General features: G+C 36.9%; 1 protein-coding gene across 2 annotated transcripts in view; it reads left to right on the top strand.

The window, feature by feature from the left end:
- SLC7A11 (solute carrier family 7 member 11) overlaps positions 1 to 24,104 on the top strand; it is an 86,384-nt gene that overhangs the window by 4,274 nt on the left and 58,006 nt on the right. For both annotated transcript variants that reach the window (XR_010658851.1, XM_065904443.1), the window contains exons 3-5: positions 4,643 to 4,758; positions 13,789 to 13,914; positions 18,391 to 18,490. Coding sequence is in view for 1 of the 2 variants with exons in the window: in XM_065904443.1 (XP_065760515.1) it covers positions 4,643 to 4,758; positions 13,789 to 13,914; positions 18,391 to 18,490 (342 nt within the window). In the remaining variant the exon portion in view is untranslated. The remainder of the gene's footprint in view (positions 1 to 4,642; positions 4,759 to 13,788; positions 13,915 to 18,390; positions 18,491 to 24,104) is intronic.

Raw genomic sequence — 24,104 nt, 5'->3', positions numbered from 1 at the left:
AATGTTTTTAATGCCATTTTGCCACTGGCAGTAGTTTTCTAACCATGCCAAACTTTCAAAGCATCTGCTTGTTGTTAATATTCAACTATTTTGTATGTCATCTTCAGGAAAGATGCTGACCTGAAAAGAATATGAATTTTCAAAATCTACCATGATAAATCAGACCTTTTTTTTATTATAAATTATAATTAGACAAAATTAAATGTTCTTCTAGGAACTGGAGTTTTCCTTCTTGTAGATTGCACCATCAAGCCATCTTAAGTTTACTCAGTTCTCGTGACTAGGAAACTTCTGTTCCTAGTAACTTAGTATGTCATCAAGTTTTATATGCTACCAAAAAAAAAAAAAAAACCCAAAACAAACAAACACACACTTGTCATGAATGACTCATATCCTCACATTAAACAAATCAGTGAACTACAGTTGCAAAAAGCTTTTTTGATTATATTGTTTTAAGAATACATTCCCCTTCCTGATTGCCTTGGTTTAAAATCAAACCAAATAATGCTAAGTCACTCTGAATAGCAAATCTCCTCCAATTTTGTGGGAAACTTATGATGTCACATGAGAACTTCAGATTATCCTTAAGGCAAACTACTTCCATGAAATGTGACCGGCACATTCTTACCGCAGAATTTAACAGAAATAATTAAAGAAACTTGCTCTTAGTGTAAACTTATCAGACTTACACAGCTGAAAGCTCCTGTGAGCTCTTATCCTATCATTTAGAGCTAAGTGGTAAATGTGGAGCTAATAAGTATTGACTTAACACTAATCTTAATTTTTATAGTCCTAGGAGTCTCTTTTGTAGTAAAGAGCTTAGAATAGTATTTACATCTTTGTAAAGTCTGTTCTCATTTTAAGCAATTTTGCATTACTTAAAACTTGTTATTATGAAAGAATGATAAAGAAGTATTTTGTTCCTTTTCTAAACTCTGGAATTTGCCTGGGAGGTGCCTTCTACTCTTTTCTGATAATATGAAGATTACTCTTCAAAGGTCAACTTAAGTTCTATCTTTTCCACAGTTAATTTCCTGTTCACCCTAGTTTATAGTATTTCTTTCCTCTCTTAATTCTTCTGAAAAAAAAAAAAATGCAGTCTCTGCTTCTCATTTGACATTGAACATGCTGGCTTATATTCTTACTGAATATTTTAGGAATCTGTGCTCTGTTTCCCTGTTAAAATTGCAAGCATTTCAAGCATATAAAATAAAAGTCTCTCACTTTTTGTCACTCTTATACTACTTATTGTCATATATTAAATGCACTGATTGTCATATATTAGGTTCTTTTTGAATAGCAGTTGAAAAATTAAGTAATCATTCAATCTTTCAGTAAGTTATATTGGGTTGGCCAAAATGTTCATTCAGGTTTTTCCATTAAGATGGCATGGAAAATCCCTAACAGATTTTTTGGCCAACCCTAATAGTGTGAATAAAATATACTCAGTATTCAAATAAGTACAATACTTATTTAGAGTGGTGGTCTGCTAGAATAGTGGACTTTGGGGCCTGATGCAGCTGAGCTTGGGTCCCTCTCCAGCCATGTACTGGCTAATTGTGTTGGCTGGTTAGCCATACTTTGGTTAATTGCTCAGCATTATGATGGACTTGATCATTCCATTTGCAGTAGTAGCACCAACACAGTGCTCATTCATTCATCTATTCATTCCTCAAGTTATCCTACTGAATGGTATATGGCAAGTTAAAAAAATCTAAGGTGAAGTGAGCCTCAGTTCTTATTCTCAAGTAGCTTATAATCATATTACCTTAGAGAGCTACTTCACAGGGTGTGTGTTTATGGAAGCAATTACCTAAATATATTCTAGAAGCTTTTGTAATGGATTCATATATTTCTTTGTAATAATGGACTCACATTACTCAGTTGGGCTTTCAGAATAATGAATGACTTGAGGGGTGACAAAATACCTGAGTGGTTAAACATTCCTCTTCCATTGAAAGTACCCATGGTACCTAAATATTTGCTATTAAAAATGTACTTCAGATTAAGTCACTTTTGTCAGAAATAATCTGTAACAAATCTTAAAAAGAAATCATACATCAGAGGTCATTTGAATTCATATATTCACCATATATTCATTAGTTTTCTGTTGCGTGACAGACACTTTACTATACACTTTACTATACACTATTTCATACACTGGATGAAATAGTGATTAATATGGACACAGTCAAACTCATGAAGCTCACAGTCAAGTGAGGGAAACAGTTATCAATCAAGACATCATGTAAGAGAATAAAAAGTTACTACTTTTTAAGGAGAAAGCAGAGCTATGAAGTTCCATAAGAGAGTATACTCTGGGAGATCTAATGCAATCAAAGGACTGAAAAAGGTTCCTTGGGAAAAAGATTGAACTAAGACCTGAGGTATAAGAAACTGTCAGGGAGTTTCAGGGGCTCACTAAAATGACATGATCAGATTTTAATTTATACATCAGAAATTTATAAATGATGGAGAATAAGAAAAAGTATCTTGTTGTGGTCAGGAGGAGATTGTCTTGGAAAAAAAAAAAAAATCAAGAAATCTCACTACTGCACATCTACACCGAGGAAATCATAATTGAAAAAGACATAGGCACTGCAATGTTTATCTCAGCACTGTTTATAATAGCCAGGATATGGAAGCAACCTAGATGTCCGCTGACAGATGAATGGATAAAGAAGATGTGGTACATATATACAATGAAATGTTGCTCAGTTATGAAACAGAACATATTTGAGTCAGTTCTAATGAGGTAGATAAACCTAGAGCCTGTTATACATAGTGAAGTCAGAAAGAGAAAAACAAATATCGTATATTAACACATATGTATGGAATCTAGGAAGATGGTACTGATAAACGTATTTGCAGGGTAGCAGTGGAGATGCAAACCTTAAGAACAGGCTTGTGGACATGGCGGGAGGGGGGAGGAGAGAGTGGGGTGATTTGAGAGAGTAGCCTTGAAACCTATGCATTACCATACATAAAATAGAGAGTCAGTGGGAATTTGCTATAAGATGCAAGGAGGTCAAATCTGGTGCTCTGTGCCAACCTAGGGGAGTTGGGATCGGGTGGGAGCTGGGAGGGAGGTTCAAGAAGAAGGGGACATATGTATGCCTGTTGATGCATGGCAGAAACCAACACAATATTGTAAAGCAGTTATCCTCCAATTAAAAATAAATAAATCTATCCTGGTTTCTAATACCAGCAGGTCAGGGTTGGAATACATAATGGTGGTTGGTTTCCTGGCAATCTATGGGTTGGACCTGGAGGTTGAGTAACCATGAGATGGAAGATAAACTGAAATGGAAGACTTGGCATGGGAAATTGGATAATTTCATTTACTTGCCTGTGTATCTAACAAACATGCATTCATATGTAGTATATTTAAACTGGAAAGGCCTGTGTCATTCTCTAACAGAAAATCGAAAAACTAAACTAGAATCATTTGCTACCTGTTTTATTATATACCTGAACTTATTTCATTTTCTTATCTCATTCATGTTTTCTCTATTTATAAAATTACAAGACTAATTTTATTTTTCAACACATACTTTTCACCTAAATGTTTCTATGAAATTAAGAATAATCACTTGGCTTTTCAAGGTTTTTCTGTATGGAAAAATCTAGACTAATACAATGTCAGGCATATAAGCATATATTTGCAATGAATACTTATAAATACTAATTTTTTAAAGTTGAGTTTTGTTCCTTTTCTGAACCCATTAGACTATGCTGTTAACTCATTCCTACTCTGCTGGAGTTTAATTGTTGATTTACTGAGAAAGGAGACTATTTCTTGTGTGGCCCAGCCCTGTTGGATCTCAAGTAATAAACTAGAATTTTAGGAAAAAGTCAAATATGGGAGGGAAGAGGAATGCTGACAGCACTCAGACTTGTTCCCAAGCAGATGTGAGGTTTACAAATTAGCTACCAAAGTTGCAGACAGTATTTCATTTGGAATATCTGTGACGACCTAATCAAATATAGGCTAAAAACTCAACATTCAGAAAACTAAGATCATGGCATCCAGTCCAATCACTTCATGGCAAATAGATGGGGAAACAATGAGAGATTTTATTTTTGCGGGCTCCAAAATCACTGCAGATGGTGACTGCAGCCATGAAATTAAAAAATGCTTGCTCCTTAGAAGAAAAGCTATGACAAGCCTAGACGGCATATTAAAAAGCAGAGATATTACTTTGCTGACAAAGGTCTGTCTAGTCAAAGCTATGGTTTTTCCAGTGGTCGTGTATAGATGTGAGTTGGACTATAAAGAAAGATGTGTGCCAAAGAATTTATGCTTTTGAACTGTGGTGTTGGAGAACTTTTGAGAGGCCCTTGGGTTGCAAAGAGATGCAACCAGTCCATCCTAAAGGAAACCAGTCCTGAATATTCATTGGAAGGACTGATGCTGAAGCTGAAACTCCAATACTTTGGCGTGCTGCAGTCCACGGGGTCACAAAAGCCAGACACGACTGAGTGACTGAACTGAACTGAATCAAATATCGAGTTCTGAAAAGCATATACTTCCCTATTTAATATGTTCCATATGCTGAGTAACTGCACCTCAAGGTAGAAAAAGTTAGTGAAAGTGCTATTTCTTTTTCCTATGGTTAACCTAAATATGCGTTTCTTCTAGCCCTGCAGCCACTGCTGTGATATCTCTGGCGTTTGGACGCTACATTCTGGAACCATTTTTTATTCACTGTGAAATTCCTGAACTTGCAATCAAGCTCGTTACAGCTGTGGGCATAAGTGAGTATCATAGGTATAAATATGAAAAAACAGTCCTTACAAAAGTGATTGGAGACAACATTTCTTGAGACTTTTTGCATGGTGGTACAACTCACATGGTGTGCTTGCTTACAACTGCTCGCCAGATTTGTTGTGGAAAACAAAGAAAAAAATAAAGATTTGGAGTGATGCCTCCTGTGACATTATAAGCCTATTTTGTATTGGATCAATAGATATGATGGCTAATCTTTTAAAACAGGCCAACAAAACACTTTGTTAGTAAAATAGTAACTTGATTGTGCATAAAAAGAGATTTTACGTGAAAACCCAATTTTTAAATGGGTGTTCTGAATTATGAAGTATCCTTCGTTAGCAATAACATGTAGAAGCATAAGGCGCTTACCCTCATGGAATGGTGTCTGTGTGTTGGGTGTGTATGTTGTGTCCATGAATTTCCTAGTACCAGCTGCCACTCTGTGTTCGGATTTTAGCTGTCCACTGATGGTCACCAGACTCTTCTTTCAATGTTTGATTATTAGTAGCATTTCTCAAATAGGGGTTTTCTTTATCATTTCCAAATTAGGAAGTTGCTCATTTTCATCACTGGGCACAGATATTAGAACTTTTTTTAAAAAAAAGGAAGTCAAAAAAGAGGAACATGCACCACATGACGTAAGCGATGTGAGGTTCAGTATGACTCTAACTTCCTAATGTAAGAGACAGGTGAACATTTCACAGTAGAGAGGTGAGTGATTAGTAGGAAAGAGTCAGGAATTACACATAAAATATCGCTAGTACTGGATCCATATTTCTGGACTTAAACAGGTTCATCCTGGATTCCCCCCTTATTGCATGAAGCATAATAATTGTTATGTGGAATATTTGAAGGAAAACCAAGAAAAATACTTGAAGGAGATATTTCTAAGTTCTGGAGAGGTAATGGTGTTCTCGATCGATCCTACCCTTTACACACACTGCAGCTGTGAGACCTGGGGTCAAGTCACGGCTGCTTTCTGCACCTAAGTGCTCTTATTTATAAATCTTGTCCAGCCTCATAAGATGTCTTTTGAGGGTTAAATGATATTAAAAGAGACAGTGTATATAAAGTGTTTTGAGTAATGCTAGAAAAGTTTTAAGAGTGAAATTACAAATGGTAGCTTTTTATACTCTTGTGGGAACACATCAAGTTCCATAAGACCAGGGATTTAACTAACTGCTGTGTTTCCAGCCCTTCACATAGCCCCTAGTATGTTGTTTGTGCTCAACAAATATTTGTTCATGACTGATTTTAATGAGAAGAGATGTAAGCATTCTTCTAGTAGAGAAGCTAATGGAATGCCCATGTGTTAAACTTAGAGGATTACACATCTTCACGTTTCTCAAGCACCAGGAAATGGAGGTGAATGAAATAGATTTTGCTCAGATCTAACACCGTGAAGTTTTGATTTTTTGAACCATTTTAGCATTGTGGTTATAGCTCAGGCTCTGGAGGCAAATAACTGAATTGAAACTAATTGAAATTTAGTGTCAGGGTTTTCAGTTATGTGATTTCAGGATAAATATTAAATCTCATTAAACATCAGTTTTATTTATTGGTAAAATACCTGTGAGATGATAATTTATCTTGAATGGGTCTGGAAGGAAGTTAGATTTTTAAGACTGTATCAGAGTGCCTTGCCCATAGAAAGTTCTTGATAAATCTAGTGTTCCACCTTGGGACTGGATCAGTAGCCACTGTTGTACTCATTTTATTCTTGTCTCTCAACTGACCGAGGCAGAATCATATCACAATTATTATATTTAAAAAGAGAAACACAGGGGTAGCATTTTGAGAGCTCTGTAATTTGCCAATCAGAGGTTACTGATTAAAAGCTGTAACAGCAAACTTTCATTATATATTATGTAAACATTTACAAATCCACAGCTTGGATTGAGAAGGACTTGTAAAGGACTTGTAATGAATTAGATAATGACAACATATTACCATTTTGGTAAATCTAAATAGCTCTTTTATTTGTCCCAATTCTGTTAAATATTTTAAAGGGAAAAACTGTATTTTAGAGGAGTAAATGGAAACTTTTCAAGTCAAAAATTTAAAGCAATTATAGGTAAGAATGATTAAATATGTTGCATTTTACAAAAGCTGTAGTAGAGTTTGGTGATGGTGTAACTAACAAAGGGCCTGAGTAAATATGGGGTGAATTTAGTCATGTTCTTCCATTTTTACCATTATTTATAATATTAATTTACAGATCTTGATGCAAACTTGAGTTTTTGAGGACATTTGTTCCTAGGATCAGAAGCACAGAAAGATGAAACTATATAGTCTTGCAACTCAGTGGCAGGTGATATAAATCAACGGCCTAATTGGAAAAGTCAAACTGTCTCTGAGAACTTAGCTTTAAAGCAACAGCAGGTGGAGATGGAGATAGAAAAGGAGAGATTTACCTGGGGGCCAATCTCACATTCTGTAGGGTTCAAAGCCAGGAGAGAGGTGATTTTCTGCCTGCTGGGGGTGAAAGGTTAGTGAGATGTAGAAAACAGAGTTTAATTGCATGAATTGCTTCCCTGTATTCTCCCACAGGGAATGGAAGCAATTTGTGGTAGTTTGAATTCTCTAGTTCAAGTGTAGAAGAAGAACAAATCTGAAGGATATTGTTATGGTCAAATCATAGAAGAAAAGGAATTTCAGGGTTTGTGAAATGTTAACCCATCACTTGAGAAGTGAGAGTGGGGTGGGAATGTGGCATTGCTATATACTAATTACCCCTCTGGGGCTTCCCTCGTGGCTCAGATGGTAAAGCGTCTACCTGCAATGCAGGAGACCTGGGTTCAATCCCTGGGTTGGGAAGATCCCCTGGAGAAGGAGATGGCAACCCATTCCAGTACTCTTGCTCCAGTACTCTTGCCTGGAAAATCCCATGAACGAAGGAGACTGGTAGGGTTTACTCCTCTCCTCTTTTGAAAGTATTCAACTTCATTTCTCTCAAATTAATAAAAGTGAAAAGTTTTGGAGTACTTCCCTGGTGGTCCAGTGGTTAAGACTTCTGCCTTCCAATGCAGAGCATGCAGGTTTGATCCTTTGCATGGTACTGAAACATGAAACAGAAACAATATCGTAACAAATTCAGTAAAGAATTAAAAAATGGTCCACATTAAAAAAAATCTTTAAAGAAAAAAGGATTTTGCTTACTCCAAGTCTTGTCCATTCTGGCAAGCATGTCAGGCACGTGGAAATTGAGTAGGGAAATTTTATATATTCACATTTGTCATCTCTCCTCTAGCCCATTGTCCTTGGGTAAAGGGATATTGCTCCCTTTACTTTCTATGGAACTTCATGAATTTCACTTTCCTCGAAGCTTCAATAAACACTGAAGTGTGTTCAAGAGTTAAAATAAAATGGCATTTCGTTTTTGGTTCTGGTCTCCTGAAACCAGACCCTGTTTAAGTATACACTTGAATGGCAGAATATTCTAATAAAAGTACCTTATGTCAGATGTGGGCTCTTATCTCAGACACATCCTTAACAACCTCTCTGAGTCTCAGTTTTCTTATTAGTTTAATTTACCTAGGTGAATAAAGAGCCTTAGCTTCTTCCCACAACCTGTGGGAATAATGGGAGAAAGCAAACAAAATAACACTTGTGATTATTATGTGAGAAAAAGAGATAGCCATTTCTATAAATGCATTAGTGTATTTTGTCAAACTGTACTCTACTAGCATCATTAAATTACATGAAAGAAAGTCTAGGCTGAGGGCTGTGCTAGTTTTTCAAATATTACACATAAAGTGGCTCTATTTAAACCCCAAATTGGACTATCTTTACTCCTCTTCTACCGTAACTAAATACCATGACAACCAATTCTTAGGTAGAGATATATAGTATTGAAATATACAAGGACTTCAAAACAACAACCATACCCTTCAGACGGATGAGAAATAAAATGTGGAATCAAAGTGTCTTGAAATCCCAGCCAAGATAAACATGACCCCTAGCAGAGAAGAAGAGCATCGGATGTTTGGGAGAACTAGTGAAATCATATGTGTCTTTTGACCTTCTTCATCACTGTTACCTGTGAACTACTGGTAAAATTGTGGACTCTGGAGTCAGCTTACTTGGCTTCAATCTTATCTTCACCTTTACCTTTGTGAACATGGACAAGTTAAGTAATATCCGGGTTCTCAGCTGTTCATCTGAAAAATAATGCCGACGATGGTACCCAAGTCATAGAGATATGAGGATTAAATAATATTATCCAGGTAAGATCTTTGCTCAATGTGTATCATATAATAGTGTACATTTGTTTAACGCTTACCATTTTTATTCCCAATAGTGAGATCCTAGATATAGCCTCTCTCCTTCATAAAGGTGTTTATTGCTACATAGCTTCTCTGAAATGAATTCGTCCAGGAAGGAAATGCTGGCAGAAAAATGGAGGCAACCCCAGCAGCTGCTACAAAGAACAGTGGAACAATTCACTTCAGCTCACCATGATGCATCCGTACAGTGTCCATATATTTTACCAGCTTTGCACAAAGCAGCCAGAAGCCAGGGAGAACCTGAACCTGGGGGGAAAAAAAAACCACAACAATATATCCAGACTCAGTAACCTCATTCTGCAAAAGAAAAGACAAACTTGAATTACTGAAGTACAGAAAGAAATGCTTACTAGTCCTTAAATCATGTTATCAGTTTTTTAACACTCCCCTAAACATCCTCTTCAAATGCAGTTCCCTTCCCTATATATTTCTGGTTGCCAGAGTTTATACCTATAACTTTCATTACTGCATTTCAGTTCTTAGGAACCAACCAGCACCATTAATAAGTAAATAAAAGCTATATGTCTCTCTATTTTCATTTCGGTAACATTTAAGGTCAGCAAAAGTAATAACAATAATAAGCTCAAATTAAAGGTAATTTTTAATGCATGAAATTAGCAATTATTATTCAAAGGAAGTGAAATTAGGATGAAAGCTTGCTCAGATTTCTTTAATGATTACAGTGTTAGTAGCTTGTGTATAAAAACCTGAGTAGATACTATCTGTTTCAGAAACTCTGAAAGCTCTTAGCATTTAGTGAATCCCAAATCCCTTTTCAATATTGTTGGATAAGCAACATACGTGGACTTAAACTTCTCTGTAAAGACGCATGATGAAACAGCAGTTCTCGCCACTTGAGGACCTCCACAGTGCCTCTGTACTGGCTGCCTCATTGCTTGTTAAGCTGTATCCCTTCAGGGTCATAGAGGTACATCTCAGCTGGAATTTGGCATATGGAGTAATGAGGGCAATGTCTGGATGCTCAGATAAAGCAGGGTTTTGAGAAACTTTTTGAGAGAAATCAGACTTAACCAGAATTTTGATTTCAGCTGCCTGAGAGGAAAGCAAGGTGAGATTATCAATTCATAATATTTGTTTGATTTTTGTCTTCCATTTTGCTAAGAAAACTTTACAAAATATAAAATTCCCAGCCCTCATTTTTGTTTTCTATTTCAATCGGCATTGAATTCTAACACTCTTTATGAAAGGAACAAACCTTCTTTCCCCTTCCCAAATACATAGAGGTTCTAATATGAGAATGCCTCTCTTTTCCCTCCCCCTCCCCGCTCCTGCTTTTCCTTCCTCCCTCCCTCCCTCTATTCCTTTTTCTCTTCTTTCTTCCTCCTCTTTTCCCTTCCTCTCTTTACAATAGCTCTTTTCTACTGTGGAGTACTCTCAGAAATGGTGTTTGGGTTTTTAGGAGCTCTGCTTAAAAGAAAACAGTGCTCTTTTGTGTTGCTGGGAACATGAGTCCAATTATTTTCAGACCAATGCTGAATCTCCTTAACTAAAAAAACAATCCCTTTCATATGATGATTCATTTATCACAGAGTCATTTGCATAGAGAAAGGACAAGAATCACTGGATGATGACGATGAGTGCAGAGTTGCATTAAATTATTTTCAGTATATAAGTGTGTTTCACAGGGGTGAGAAAAATCATTTTACTTCATATCTTTCTGCTGATAAAATGATGCACTTGGCAATTAACAATGGACCTGTCTGGTTCTTCATGTTTCCAGCTTCAAACACGGGTAGAATATTTCTCTCAACCTACCATGCAGCTTATTCAGGCCTTCAGCCTTCCTAATCATTCTCAGCATTTCTCCTTTGAAACATTTCTTCATTAGTAACCCACTATTTAACTTTGTATGGTCCCTTACTCTTCCCACCTTTGAGCTTTTTTCAAAGATGAAAATTGCTGTTTTTGATTTTTTTACTTAATGCTTCAAGTTCATTATAAGAATTACTAAAAAGTATAGAAAAATAAACTTTTAAACTTAAAACTTATTCCATATTCTATCATCTATAGATACCTTCTCTTAAAGTTTTGGTAAATACTCCTTCAGAATTCTTCCTTTCCTTTCTTTCTGAGTTTGTAGCTTTGTCTTCTATCTATGTTCCTATATGTCAATTTAGCATCTATCCACCTCTCTGTAATTTGCTGTATTGGTCAGTAATGTGTCATGAACCATCTTTTATGTAATAAATATTTAACTGCATCATGATTTTAAATGGCTGCATAGTAAACCCTTAAAAAGATATACCTTAATTAGCCTAGTTTTAGAAGGCTAGATTATTTAAAATATTTTTGCTATTGTATATTATGTGTTGAAAACATTTGCACCAATTCTTTTCTTTTTATTTTTTATTTTTATTAGTTGGAGGCTAATACTTTACAATATTGTAGTGGATTTTGCCATACATTGACATGAATCAGTCATGGATTTACACGTGTTCCCCATCCCGATCCCCCCTCTCACCTCCCTCCCCATCCCATCCCTCTGGGTCTTCCCAGTGCACCAGCCCTGAGCACTTGTCTCATGCATCCAACCTGGGCTGGTGATCTGTTTCACCCTTGATAAAATACATGTTTCAATGCTATTCTCTCAGATCATCCCACCCTCGCCTTCTCCTACAGAGTCCAAAAGTCTGTTCTATACATCTGTGTCTCTTTTTCTGTCCTGCATATAAGGGTTATCGTTACCATCTTTTTTAAATTCCACATATATGTGTTAGTATACTGTATTGGTCTTTATCTTTCTGGCTTACTTCACTCTGTATAATGGGCTCCAGTTTCATCCATCTCATGAGAACTGATTCAAGTGAATTCTTTTTAACGGCTGAGTAATATTCCATGGTGTATATGTACCACAGCTTCCTTATCCATTCGTCTGCTGATGGGCATCTAGGTTGCTTCCATGTCCTGGCTATTATAAACAGTGCTGCAGTGAACATTGGGGTACACGTGTCTCTTTCAGATCTGGTTTCCTGGGTGTGTATGCCCAGGAGTGGGATTGCTGGGTCATATGGCAGTTCTATGTCCAGTTTTTTAAGGAATCTGCACACTATTCTTCATGGTGGCTGTACTAGTTTGCATTCCCACCAACAGTGTAAGAGGGTTCCCTTTTCTCCACACCCTCTCCAGCATTTATTGCTTGTAGACCTTTGGATAGCAGCCATTCTGACTGGCGTGTAGTGGTATCTCATTGTGGTTTTGATTTGCATTTCTCTGATAATGAGTGATGTTGGACATCTTTTCATGTGTTTGCTAGCCATCTGTATGTCTTCTTTGGAGAAATGTCTGTTTAGTTCTTTGGCCCATTGCACCAATTCTTAAATTCTGAAATGAGCTAATGACTGTATCAGGCAATTGGAACTATGAAGATCACTCATTAGTGTACATATGGAAAGCTTCCTACTGCAACCTGAATTGTACGAATTGTGTTTTTTTAATTCCTCAAGAAGTGTTTTCATTCATTTTTGTTGTTTGTTTAGGTAGAATACACCTTTTGAAAATAACTACAAATGTCAGGTATGAAGTAGCTTATTTGTTGGGAGTGGAGAGGAGAAAGGTGAATAACACCAAATGTGAGGTTTTAGAAAGAGTATAAAGTTGAAATTTGCTGTCTAGAATAACTCAGTCATTCTAGAATAGTATAGGAGGCAGGGTCTGAAAGTACCACCATTTATTTCTTGCCTTTTTGGCTGAAGGTATTATATATTTTTTTTTAAAAAACTGAGGATCCAGCTCATTCATTTATTCAACAAAACTGTGTTAATGATCTTCCTGGGCCATGGATGAAGCTGGATACTAGCAAGACAGAGATGAATAATGCTTGTTCTGTTCTCAAGATTCTCATGGTCCACAGTGTGGGGTGAGTGGCTAGTTGAATACTGCTGAAGACATTGTAGATAGCATCACCAAGAAGAAATTCTGCTGGCTTCAGACCCCGTGTGCCTCCTACTCTGGAAACACTTTTGGATTTATCATTCAAAACATTTTTTCAAGTTCCAAAACATATCTTGAAAACCTGTACATTTAGGGTAGGTTGAAAGTCACTCCTTACTATGCTGATTGGAAAGTGGAGAGAAAATACAAAAAATTCTGGCTAAGGCTAGTTCTGAAAGTTGGATTAAGTCCCAGTCCACTTTTCCACACATTGTCCCTTCTTGAGTGTGATCCCAAGTCTGTCCCTTCTTTAAAGTAATCCCAAGTTGGCAGGTGACTATGCATGCGGACATTGAGGGGGGAAAAGAGCTCTCTGCTGTGTCAGGCTAGAGTCACATTCAACAGTCTGCATGTGGTGACCTCAGGATTTGCTTAGAAGATATTTTTATATGATTGTTAGGGTACCACAATCCATGTTCACTCTTACTGACATATAGAAGGAATCAAACCGTGGTCTCCTGTATTGCAGGCGGATTCTTTACCAACTGATCTATCAGGGAAGCCTATACAAAGAACAAGAGATAACTTTTTTCTGTCTGCAGATTTTATCTGGTTTCTCAAACTTCAGTGTGCATAAAAATCACCTAGAGATCTGGTTGAAATGCATATTTGTAGTCCTTAGGTCTGGGGTGGCATCTGAGATTGTGCATTTCTAAAATGCTTCAGGTAATGAATGGCAATACTGCTGGTTCATGGTTGGCACTTTGAGTAGCCAGTACCTAAGACATCACATATACCAGTGAGGATTCACCTTTTGTAACTTCCTCTGTTTGTTTGCAGCTGTGGTGATGGTCCTAAATAGCATGAGTGTCAGCTGGAGCGCCAGGATCCAGATTTTCCTAACCTTTTGCAAGCTCACAGCAATTCTGATAATTATAGTCCCTGGAGTGATGCAGCTAATTAAAGGTATGGACTGAAAAGTAAATGCTTTTTAAAATACGTATCTGCTTTTGGTCCCTTCTAACACTGACTTTCGCTTGTACTAGCAGAATCACTTAATTAGTCTCTCTGCTCACGGAACTTAGACTCTATACTGTCATCTAATTGATCTGAAAGCCTGCAACATTGGGGGGTGAGTTGGTATTTACAGCTGATTGGCAACAAGAGGATTAAGACTGGGCCAAGCAGCAAAATAAGGCATCAGGGAATTTTCTCTTGGTCTAAACTGTTGGAGAAGGAAATGGCAACCCACTCCAGTGTTCTTGCCTGGAGAATCCCAGGGACGGTGGAGTCTGGTGGGCTGCCGTCTATGGGGTCGCACAGAGTCGGACACGACTGAAGCGACTCAGCAGCAGCAGCCGCAAACTGTTTGTAGTGAAAACACAAAGTGGAAAAAAAATAATCTGTTTTAGCTACAGATAAATATGTCTTCTTATTTTTACTTTAAAGTAGTTCAAACATATATTAAGGATTAGAGAAAGAAAAAGATATCTGGAAAATAATGAAAAATGATAAAATATTGTTTTACTTTTTGGTAATTACTCCTTTTACCTTGAGAATGGAATTTTGATAGAAGGAGAGTCAGCTATGGAAATAGCATTCATTTAAAAAACAAATGCTATCTGACAATAAAAATAGTTGTAAAAATGTATTTTATTGTTACATTATTTTAATGTAAAATCTGCAGTTCTGTAGAAATGTAACACCATTTTCTGGGAGTATTTGCCTTTCTAGAGTTGAGATAGTTGAGAGTGATGTCACTTAGAGTTTCAGTTGTTCTAGAAGAAGGCACAGGCAATTGCTTGGATTCAGGGGAAATTACTGGGTGAGATGGAGGCCTAGTGAGTTATTTAACTAACAGTGGACACAGCAGTAGGAAATAAGTAGGGAAGTAAGAAGAAATGATAAAGGCATGATGTGTAACTTTGGCATGTAAAGTATTTCATATTTACATTGATGTTGTCTGTTCCAAGAAAAGGAGTTTATAGAGAAATTTAATGAAGTTGCAAGAGAAGGATTACTCAAGGCAAAAGGAAATACCATAATTAAGCAAAAAATCATTGCTGATTGTAGAGGCATTAAACAATAACAAAGGTGGAAAGATTTGTCACTGTATCTGGGGAAAGGGAACTACTGCTGTCTGTTTAATAAAACCTAGTGGGACATCTTAGAACTCTCCCTGCTAAATGTTTGCATCAACTTCAGCAACCTCAGCCAACTCAAAATAAACACGATGAAGATCTTTAATACTATAGCTTATACTGAAGGGAAAACATGAACTCACTCTTCTAATTCATGTCAGTCTCCACAGAGCTGGCCTTCTCATACTTTATCTGATCCATTAAAAATGTATGGAAAGTAACTTATTTTGTTACCGCTTTCCTTTTCTGGGCTAACTCTTTAGATTTCTATAAGGAATTTCTTACATTTTTGGAAAGTTCAGAAACTCTGAGTCATTTAGATTCCAAAAAAAAAAAAAAAAAAAATGGCATACAGTCCTTTAAAATGAAGATTATTTTTTTCTTTTCTCTCTTTGATGTAAGACAGTAGTCAGTTTTTACCACTTAATTATATGTGTTTGTGAGGTGAGGTGAGGTGTAGTTGCCCAAATGTTACTGTATTGCAAATTCCTTGAGAGCAGAAGCCATGACATATCTTTTAGCTTTAGCTTTTTTTTTTTTTTTTTTGACACTTACAATAAAATGATCCTTTAGTATTTATGGTATTGTTACTGACTTAATCTTGGGTCTGCTTGCCCAAGGACCAGCAATGCCAATCTACTGACACCAGATTGTGGTGAAGGAAAGGAAGCATAGTGCTTATTGCAGGGAGTCAAGCAAGGAGAATGGGCAGCTCATGCTCAAAAAATCTGAACTCTCTGGTAGCTTTTAGGAAAGACTTTTTAAAGAGCGTGTGAGGGAGAAGGTCACAGAGTACCTGATAAGCTCCTGCACAATACTCTGATAGGTTGATGATAAAGGTGAGGTCACAGAGGTCAACATTATCAATCCTTAGGTTCCAGCCAATGTGGGGGCTCTGTGATTGTGGTCATCTTGCAATTAGCTTCTTCCTCCCGATACAGGCTTTAGTATCTGGGAAACAACTCAAGGATAGGACTCAGGATGTTATCTGTAGCCCTAAGGAACAACTAGTGGTGGTGGTTTGGTTGCTAAGTCGTGTCCGACTCTTGCGACCCCACGGACTGTAGCCTGCTAGGCTCCTCTGTCTGAGGGATTCTCCAGGCAAGAATACTGGAGTGGGTTGCCATTTCCTTCTCCAGGGAATCTTCCTGACCCAGGGATCAAAGCCGGGTCTCCTGCATTGCAGGCAGATTCTTTACCAACTGAGCTATGAGGGAAACCCAAGGAATAATTAAGGAACCTTAATTTTGCTTTATAGCTAAACTATTACTCTTTTATCTTTCTTGACTGCCTTCCTTTGTTTCTGCATTTTCTCACTTCTCTGATTAAAATCATTCTTTGGAACTCAGGGAAGCCTAGGGGGCTAAAACTTTTCTACAAACAAGCGGCAGGGGACGTGGCAGTGATCTGTCCCCAGTTTCATTATCAATACTTAATGTGACCAGGTTTCCTTATATATCTCACTTAACAGAGAAATGACCTGGGAATTTTACCACATTTAAGTAAGTTAAATATTTTGGAGAGTATTCTTAGCAGAAATATTTACTCTGTTACTAGAAAACAGTGATACTTCTTTGTCTCTAACTTATCACGTATTTTTCACATTAATACAAAACTTCCAAGAGGAGAAAAATTTTACTTACCCAGATTGTACATTTATTCTGATCTAATGAGATTCAGAAAATAATTGTATGTTCTATATTCTCTTATGAGGATTTGTTAAAGTTTCCTTTGAATCTAATAACTTTCATCTTCTTGAGATCTCTGTTATGCAGCCAAATACTCCTGAAATTTGGAAACAACTCTCTTTTGTAACACTTTGTGCTCAGGATTCAGTCTTTACAAAGTTTGGTATCTTCTATTGATTATTCAGTATTGCACTTTTAGCAATATTGTCCCATAAGGCCTAGGAGACCACAGATCATGATAAAGCAATATATAGCAGATGTTTTTAATCTGGGTTCCAAGATTTCTGTTTTTCTTCTATGAGGACACACAGATGTTTTAGTAAAACAGATATTTCTAAATTGACAGTGTCATTTTAAAAAATGATATATATTTAGGAATTGGATGTTTTGAGAGAAAGCCATTTAGTGGATAACACAATATTCTCCATTTTTGGCCTCAAAACTCACATTCTGTATTGATATATACGTTGTTGTCTGGAAACTGCAAACAAAAACTGAAATTTAAGTGTGGAGAGAGTTTTATGTACACCATCTACCTCCTACCCCCCCTTTCATTTACTTATGTGATGGCCAATTTTGAAACAGTCATATTTCCCATTTAGATAATCTCATTTGCTAGTTTCTTTGGGAAACAGAAACTCATTATGCTTTACTTTGAATATTGACTGACTAAATCTGAACTTCTATTTTTTAAGTACCCAAAAGATATAGAAGAAAAGTCCCCTCACAAAGAGGAGAAAACTGTGATGCATAAAAGCACTCAGTCTACATGTTGATGCAACAATGTGTTTAAACCTATTGAAAGTTCAATATAGATTCTTTTCCATGCTTCTAGGAGGAAGCAGTGCCATTCTCTAGGTAAGGGTCCGCAGACCTTCTTTGTAAATGGGCAGATAGTAAACGTTTTCACCCTTGTGTTCCATGTGATCTCTGTGACAATTATCAGCCCTATTGTTGGAGAGTAAAATTAGCCATAGACTGATGGTATCTAGGTAAATAAGTAAGCCCAACTGTGCTCCAATAAGTTTTTCTTTATAAAACAAGCTTGGAAGTGCCAAGCAGATTTGTTTCACAGCATTTTGCAACCCCTGTTGGTATCTAATGAACTATCGGAAGAAAGCAAAAAAAGCAAATTAAATGATGTGAGAAGGTGGTTCTGGGGTTTCATGCCACCTCTTCATTGAAGATAGACCCTTGAATAATTCTTCCCAAGCACTGTATTATCATCATTGTTGAGAATTGTATCACACTCCTAAAAACTATAATTTACAGATGATCCTTTAGTCTGCTTTCATGGTGAAATTCTGTTACAGAGTAGAGGCATGCTAAAGCAAGGGATTGTTTTTGAAATGTTGTTTTCCTCTTTGCCTTGATTTTATTAAAATAAATGTGAAGTAGTGTTAGTGGCAATCAGCATATGTTTGGAATTCCTTCTCGATAATGGATACAGCATTAATAGATAAAGTTGGAAATGAGCAGAGAGTAAGAAATCTAGACCTGAAACTGTATAGTTCATCCCCAAGCCCCCTTCTCCTCCTTTTCATGTTTATGGTTAAAGAATGAGTAATAACCAGCTCTTTGAAAAGTCCTTAATCTTTTTATTCATATTTCAGGGCAAACACAGTATTTTAAAGATGCCTTTTCAGGAAGAGATGCAAGTATTATGGGATTGCCACTGGCTTTTTATTATGGAATGTATGCGTATGCTGGCTGGTAAGTTGATATCACTATCAACTGGTGATTTGGATGGTTCATTAATTCCTTTAAGTACTTCAAGTACCAAGCGAGGTGCTAGGTAATTGTGAATAGCCATAATTCAACATGATATGCTGTACTTGAAGAGAGGAAGGTAATGTGGCTCCCTTCACCAGTCCAGTCACTGTGTATACAGATTAACACAAACATCACTGAGGTTTCCAGTCAAGACAGGTACTAGATTTCACCTGATAATGTAAATTTAACATGATAATGTAAAAATAAACAAATGCTGGGTCTTGAGAACCAATACAAATCATTTACAAGTATGGATCAGTAAGGGCATAATAGTGCCAAAAGCCATTAAAGAATAGTGCTTTGTCAAAAAGCCTTCCAAGCTGAAGCTCCAAGGTCTACACAAAGAGTGATTCGTTGATTTTTTTTTTTCCACCTTCTTAGAAGAAAGAAAGAGTTCAGATATAGAAATAAGTAACATGTTCCCAGGAGGTAAAATGGTACTCTAAAGGCGAGAAGGAGTAAATAGGACAGCGAAATCAGATTTACTAGATAATCTGCTACATTTTAAAGGACTTTAATAAATTCCTTAAAATTTCCTCAACATTTGAAAACAAAAAATGCAGAAAAGATGAATAAAACCACAGTGCCACAAGTACATTTCCATGGATCCATGTCAAAGTGTGATGACATTCTGGTTGAAGCACTAAAGCTTTGTATTTATATCTTGTTTTGTTTAGGAACTTGAATAACAATAACCATGGTTATGAGAGGGAATATTTTCTAATTAAATTTTATTGATCTAGTAAGATTCAGTTGAGGTGATTATTGCAAGAAATGCCACTAGAAATGCCATTATTTAAACATCAAAATGATTGTAGTAAAATTAAATTTCAGTTTTGAAGTAGTAGTAACATTTCTTTTTAAAAAATTATATATGGAGCTAATTGTACAGTTGCAGTGAGGATGTTCTATGAGCCTAAAAAAGCAACAAACTACACTAGCTTAAAATTATGTAAATGCATCTCAAATACAAACACAATTTCTTTTTGTTTCTTTAGTTTTATGGTCTTACTCTCTAATTAATGCATGGAATATAAAAATATATTTTTCAATAAATGAAATTTTTACCCTATTAATCTCACTGAATTATGGAAATTCAGAGCACTACAGGAGGGTTAGGAGAGTAGAGGAACTAAAAATTTTAGCATGGCCTCTGAAGCATAATGTTTGAAGTTCTTAGAAAATTGTAGCTCTGAAGAGTCTAGCATAAAATATTTGTGTACTTTTGGGATATTTTGATAGCCATTGTGTATGTGCATTAGTCTTGGTATTTTTGAAGGCTTTTTATTTTTGTCCAAAGCACAATGTGGTGCTGAGCAAGAAAAAAAAATTTAAAAAGGAGTTGTGCTCCCAGGGTTAGCAGTGGAATCATCTATTCTATGGCTATTCAGCCTGATCAGAGCTCCAATGCCCTGGGGCAGCAGCCAAGCCCTGGCAGGGTCACCAGGAGGGGCCAGAGCAAGATGGGGAGGTGACAAAAGCTTTCAGTTAGAGCCAAGTGTTGGGGGCAGGATTGTGGGATGTGGAGATCCTCATGAGGGAGTTTTGATTAATTCTATTGAATGAAGTTTCTTTTGCCTGTGAGTGCCATGCATCTGTTCCCACGGAATCTTAAAATATTATTCTACCCAACTCACTCCCCTACTACAAGGGCTGAATACTCAAGTCACCTGCTTTATGGAGAGCAAATCTTCTCCACTTCTGTAAGCTTTTGAGGGCTACTAGCTTTCTCCAAGTGTAAAGAGTCTTTTCATTTTGAATTATCTTATTATCTTAATCTTTAGTTTTGTTGATGCTAAACCCAAAATGTTACTCTTGTTAGAAAGATTTTTAAAAGACAATTTTGGTGATATAAGGAGTCCAGAGAACTTAAAAATGAGGTGGAAGACAGGAAGCTTTTATGGGACAAAAAGTAAGGAACAAAGAAGAGAAAAAAGGAAAATGAATGTAAAGCAAAGAAATAAGTATAGAACCCAGGGTTGACTTGGAGATTAGTGGCTCCATCTTAGACATAAAAATTTATTTCAACACCCTGTTTACAGGGCAAATGGGATTTACACGAACCCTTGTTTATATTGTATTTTTCCTCATAGAATCCTCATGTCCATGTCCTGTTTTAAAGAACAGGAAACTTGGTTTTCTTATATTCTAGAGAGTTCAGTCATAAGACATTAAGGCATGGATTTTAAATGAATGTTATCTGATATAAGTGATTTATGTATGGGGCAGATAAGTACCTGTATGTCTCCAATAGCTGTTCAGCTACCTGGATGCTGCTTTGCAGGTAGGTAGAATTAACCTGCTTGTTAATATGTGGCCATCCGTCTTAGAAAAAGGGAGCTGTGTTTAGAAGAAATAGTCTGCTGGTTTGGAATTCCAGAGGAAAAAGTTAATATCTGGATATAAATGGAACAAGATGGAAACGAAAAGAGTGCCCAAAGCAGGGGTTATGTAGTCACTTTGCAAATATGATCCCACCTCTCTGACCTTTCTTTGTTTTTCATGATGGAATCAAAAGACTGTGTTGTGGAATTCTAAGTGGGGCACTGTAAATGAGCGTCCACTCCCTGTGCTCCTGCCCTGACAATGTTTGATGCAAAAATGAAAGCGTAGGGGGCATTGCAAATGAGGAGACAGAAGCAGTCGTTGTCGTCAGAACTTAACCACCCACAGTGTAAGTAAAAGCAGCAAGACCCTTGTTGCCTGGGAAGCCTTGTTAGGTTAGCAACTCACCACCTACCCACTGAATAGGAAAAAGACAAGGCCAGACCTTGGATGTGAATAGAGCAGGCTGTTGGTTTATGAGGAGTGCTGGACCTTTTTAGAATGATGAAAACTCCTTCACAGAAACACGATTGGGGGAAAGAAATCATTAACCCAGCCAGGTCACAGAGTTGGGTCAAAAGAACTTTAATATTATTGCCAACGTCTGCATTCAGAGAAATATGTCAGTCTCCCTGTGGCCCAGGGGAACTCAACCAATTTCAGCCCCATATCCTGATCCAAAGCTAAATATTACTTGGTGGGATTTTTTTTTTTTTGAACCGTGAGATAGGAAATAGTTTTTCATTGTGTCTTTTTTTTTTTTTCTTTTAAATCATATCCTCAATGGATTTAGTCTTCTAAAGCATCTGCTGGGATTATTTTGTAGCATTGTGTTAAATCTAATCTAAAGAATAAGCTTCTTTTTAAAATAATTCATAGTTGGGTATTGGAATGCATTGCCAGCTTTGCAATGTCTTTTATACGCAACCATGGAAAAGCTGGAACGATAGATCTTGTGAACATTCTCTAGAGAACTTGAGTAGATGTATAGAGAACGCTCTGGATGCATGATTGGAGACTAGGGGAGCATAAAGGTGTATTTCCCACAGGAGGTGAATGTTTGGACCAAAATAAGAAGCTTTCTCCTTCCCACCCTGCTACCATGTCCCAAGTCCTTTCCTTTTCTCTATGGAAATATTTGAAATTGGGTTCTTTTTTCATAAATATTTCCTTTCTTTCCTTAGCATTGTTTCTAAAACAACTGTTTAGAAGGAACTGGCTATTTTTGAAATGAGAAGCCTGGAAATATTTCTAAGTGTGTGTGTGGTTTTTGTGTGAGTTTTTTTTTCCCCTTGTTTTTTGTTTTGTTCATTTTCTTCTTGTACTTCCCATTGCCTTGGGCTTATAACAAATGCATCAAATCCCTCAGAGTGCATATTCCAGATATAAGTATTGATTGTTGCTTGCCTTCCTGGTATAACTACAACCTCTAGTTTGAGAAAATTACTTTCTAGTCATTAAAAAATATCCTTGGCTGCTAACCTTTTAGATCACCTTTGTTGCTACTGTTCTCTCAGATATTCAAATGTTTCTACTTCGCACATGGTCCTTAAAATATCAGGCACCTTAATTTTATTAAAAGATAAACTGAGTCATATTAAAATTTTTACGAGTTTGAGAAAAAATCGATATGAATTGACAGCATCCTATCTAGCAGGTAGAAAGGAACTCCAGGGAGCTATACAAAAGAGAAAGCTTTTTATAGGCTGAAAGGGTGGGAACAAAGAAGTTATACTAAGCTAAAAAACGGGTTGGTTATTACGGAGTTATTTTCATTTAGGGGATAACAAGAGGCTACCAGGTAGAATACTTAAATAGTGCAATTCCTAACTGACTGGTTTTGGATTCCATTTCTGGGAGACCTGAAAATTTAACTGAATTATGTTTTGGTTTGGTGACACGAGGCTTAAGTATAAATGACTCCATTTGGGGCCTGTTGTCTTGGTTTTTTACAACTATGAGCATCAATTGCCTGTTTGTGAATAAAGATGGAATAAGACAGGTTTTCTCATCTTTGTTTTAAGTTATGAGATACTTTAAGTATGTTAAAGGCTGATGGACTAATATTCTAGTCACTTGGTTTTAGATTATATAGAGAATTTGTCCCTATTGCCCCATGCTTCTGTGGATCTATGTAATGGCTATTTTATCTTCTAAGGAATAATAAGAACACAGAACAGTACAGTGAAAATATGACATTTTACTTTGTGGACATTTTCGAAGCCTCTGCAATGAAGAAATGAAAATGTCTTTGTCCTTATATGTCTAGCTCTGTTCATTATGATCCTTCGTTTTCCCATTTTCACGATTTGGTTATCATGTCTGCATATCTGAAGAGTCTGCTGCATCTTGGAACCTTGAAAGAGAACTTTAAGGGCTTTAAAGGGTCTCCAGCAGTCCTTTTAGACTGGAAAAAGAAGTCAAGGATGCAAGGCAGCCAACATTCCTGGGTGGGCTAAGGAGAGTAATAAAGTGAAGGAAAGGAATCTGGATTTTTCTTGGGTCATAAGTTTAGGGTAATATTTGCAACCCTATGGGACTAGAAAGTGAAATATCATGTGTCTAGAATGCTTCTTGTCATGAAAGAGATGACAAAAGTGTTCAGGTCTTGGGGGAAATATTAAAAATGTTCTGTTCTTTAGTATCAGCTTATAGTGTATTGACTAACAATGGAACTAAAATTAGATGCCTAAATATTTTTTTAAAAATGGCAACTTCATAGTCACTATTATGCAGAAGGCATATTTACCTCATGTTGTTCTTGTAACTACAAGACTTGAGATTATTTGGATGGGATGCATATTGGAAAACTGAATTCAAAGAAAAAAGTGCAAATTGAGAATTTAGTATCTTTTATCCCATTTTTTATTTCCTGTTTGCCTCAGTTTTCATATCTAGTAAGTCAGTTCCCTAAAACTGAGAAATGTTGTCATTGTACTTCTATTTTCCTAGAGTTTTTATTGGCCCATCACCCCTACTGAAATCTAGATTCCCGGAAGCCAGAGGCCACCTTGCCTTACACTGTATTCTCACTCCCCGGGCACCCTTTGTACTGCAGATTACTAAGCCGCAGCTCACATCCCTGTGCATAGAGGACTTTACCAGACCCACATGCGTGTGTGCTCTACGGAGAAGGCAGCGGCACCCCACTCCAGTGCTCTTGCCTGGAAAATCCCATGGACGGAGGAGCCTGGTGGGCTGCAGTCCATGGGGTCCTAAGAGTCAGACA

This window comes from Muntiacus reevesi, chromosome 13 (genome assembly GCF_963930625.1).
Source record: "Muntiacus reevesi chromosome 13, mMunRee1.1, whole genome shotgun sequence".
NCBI classification, from domain to species: Eukaryota; Metazoa; Chordata; class Mammalia; order Artiodactyla; family Cervidae; genus Muntiacus; species Muntiacus reevesi.
This window is presented reverse-complemented; position numbering and strand designations above follow the sequence as displayed.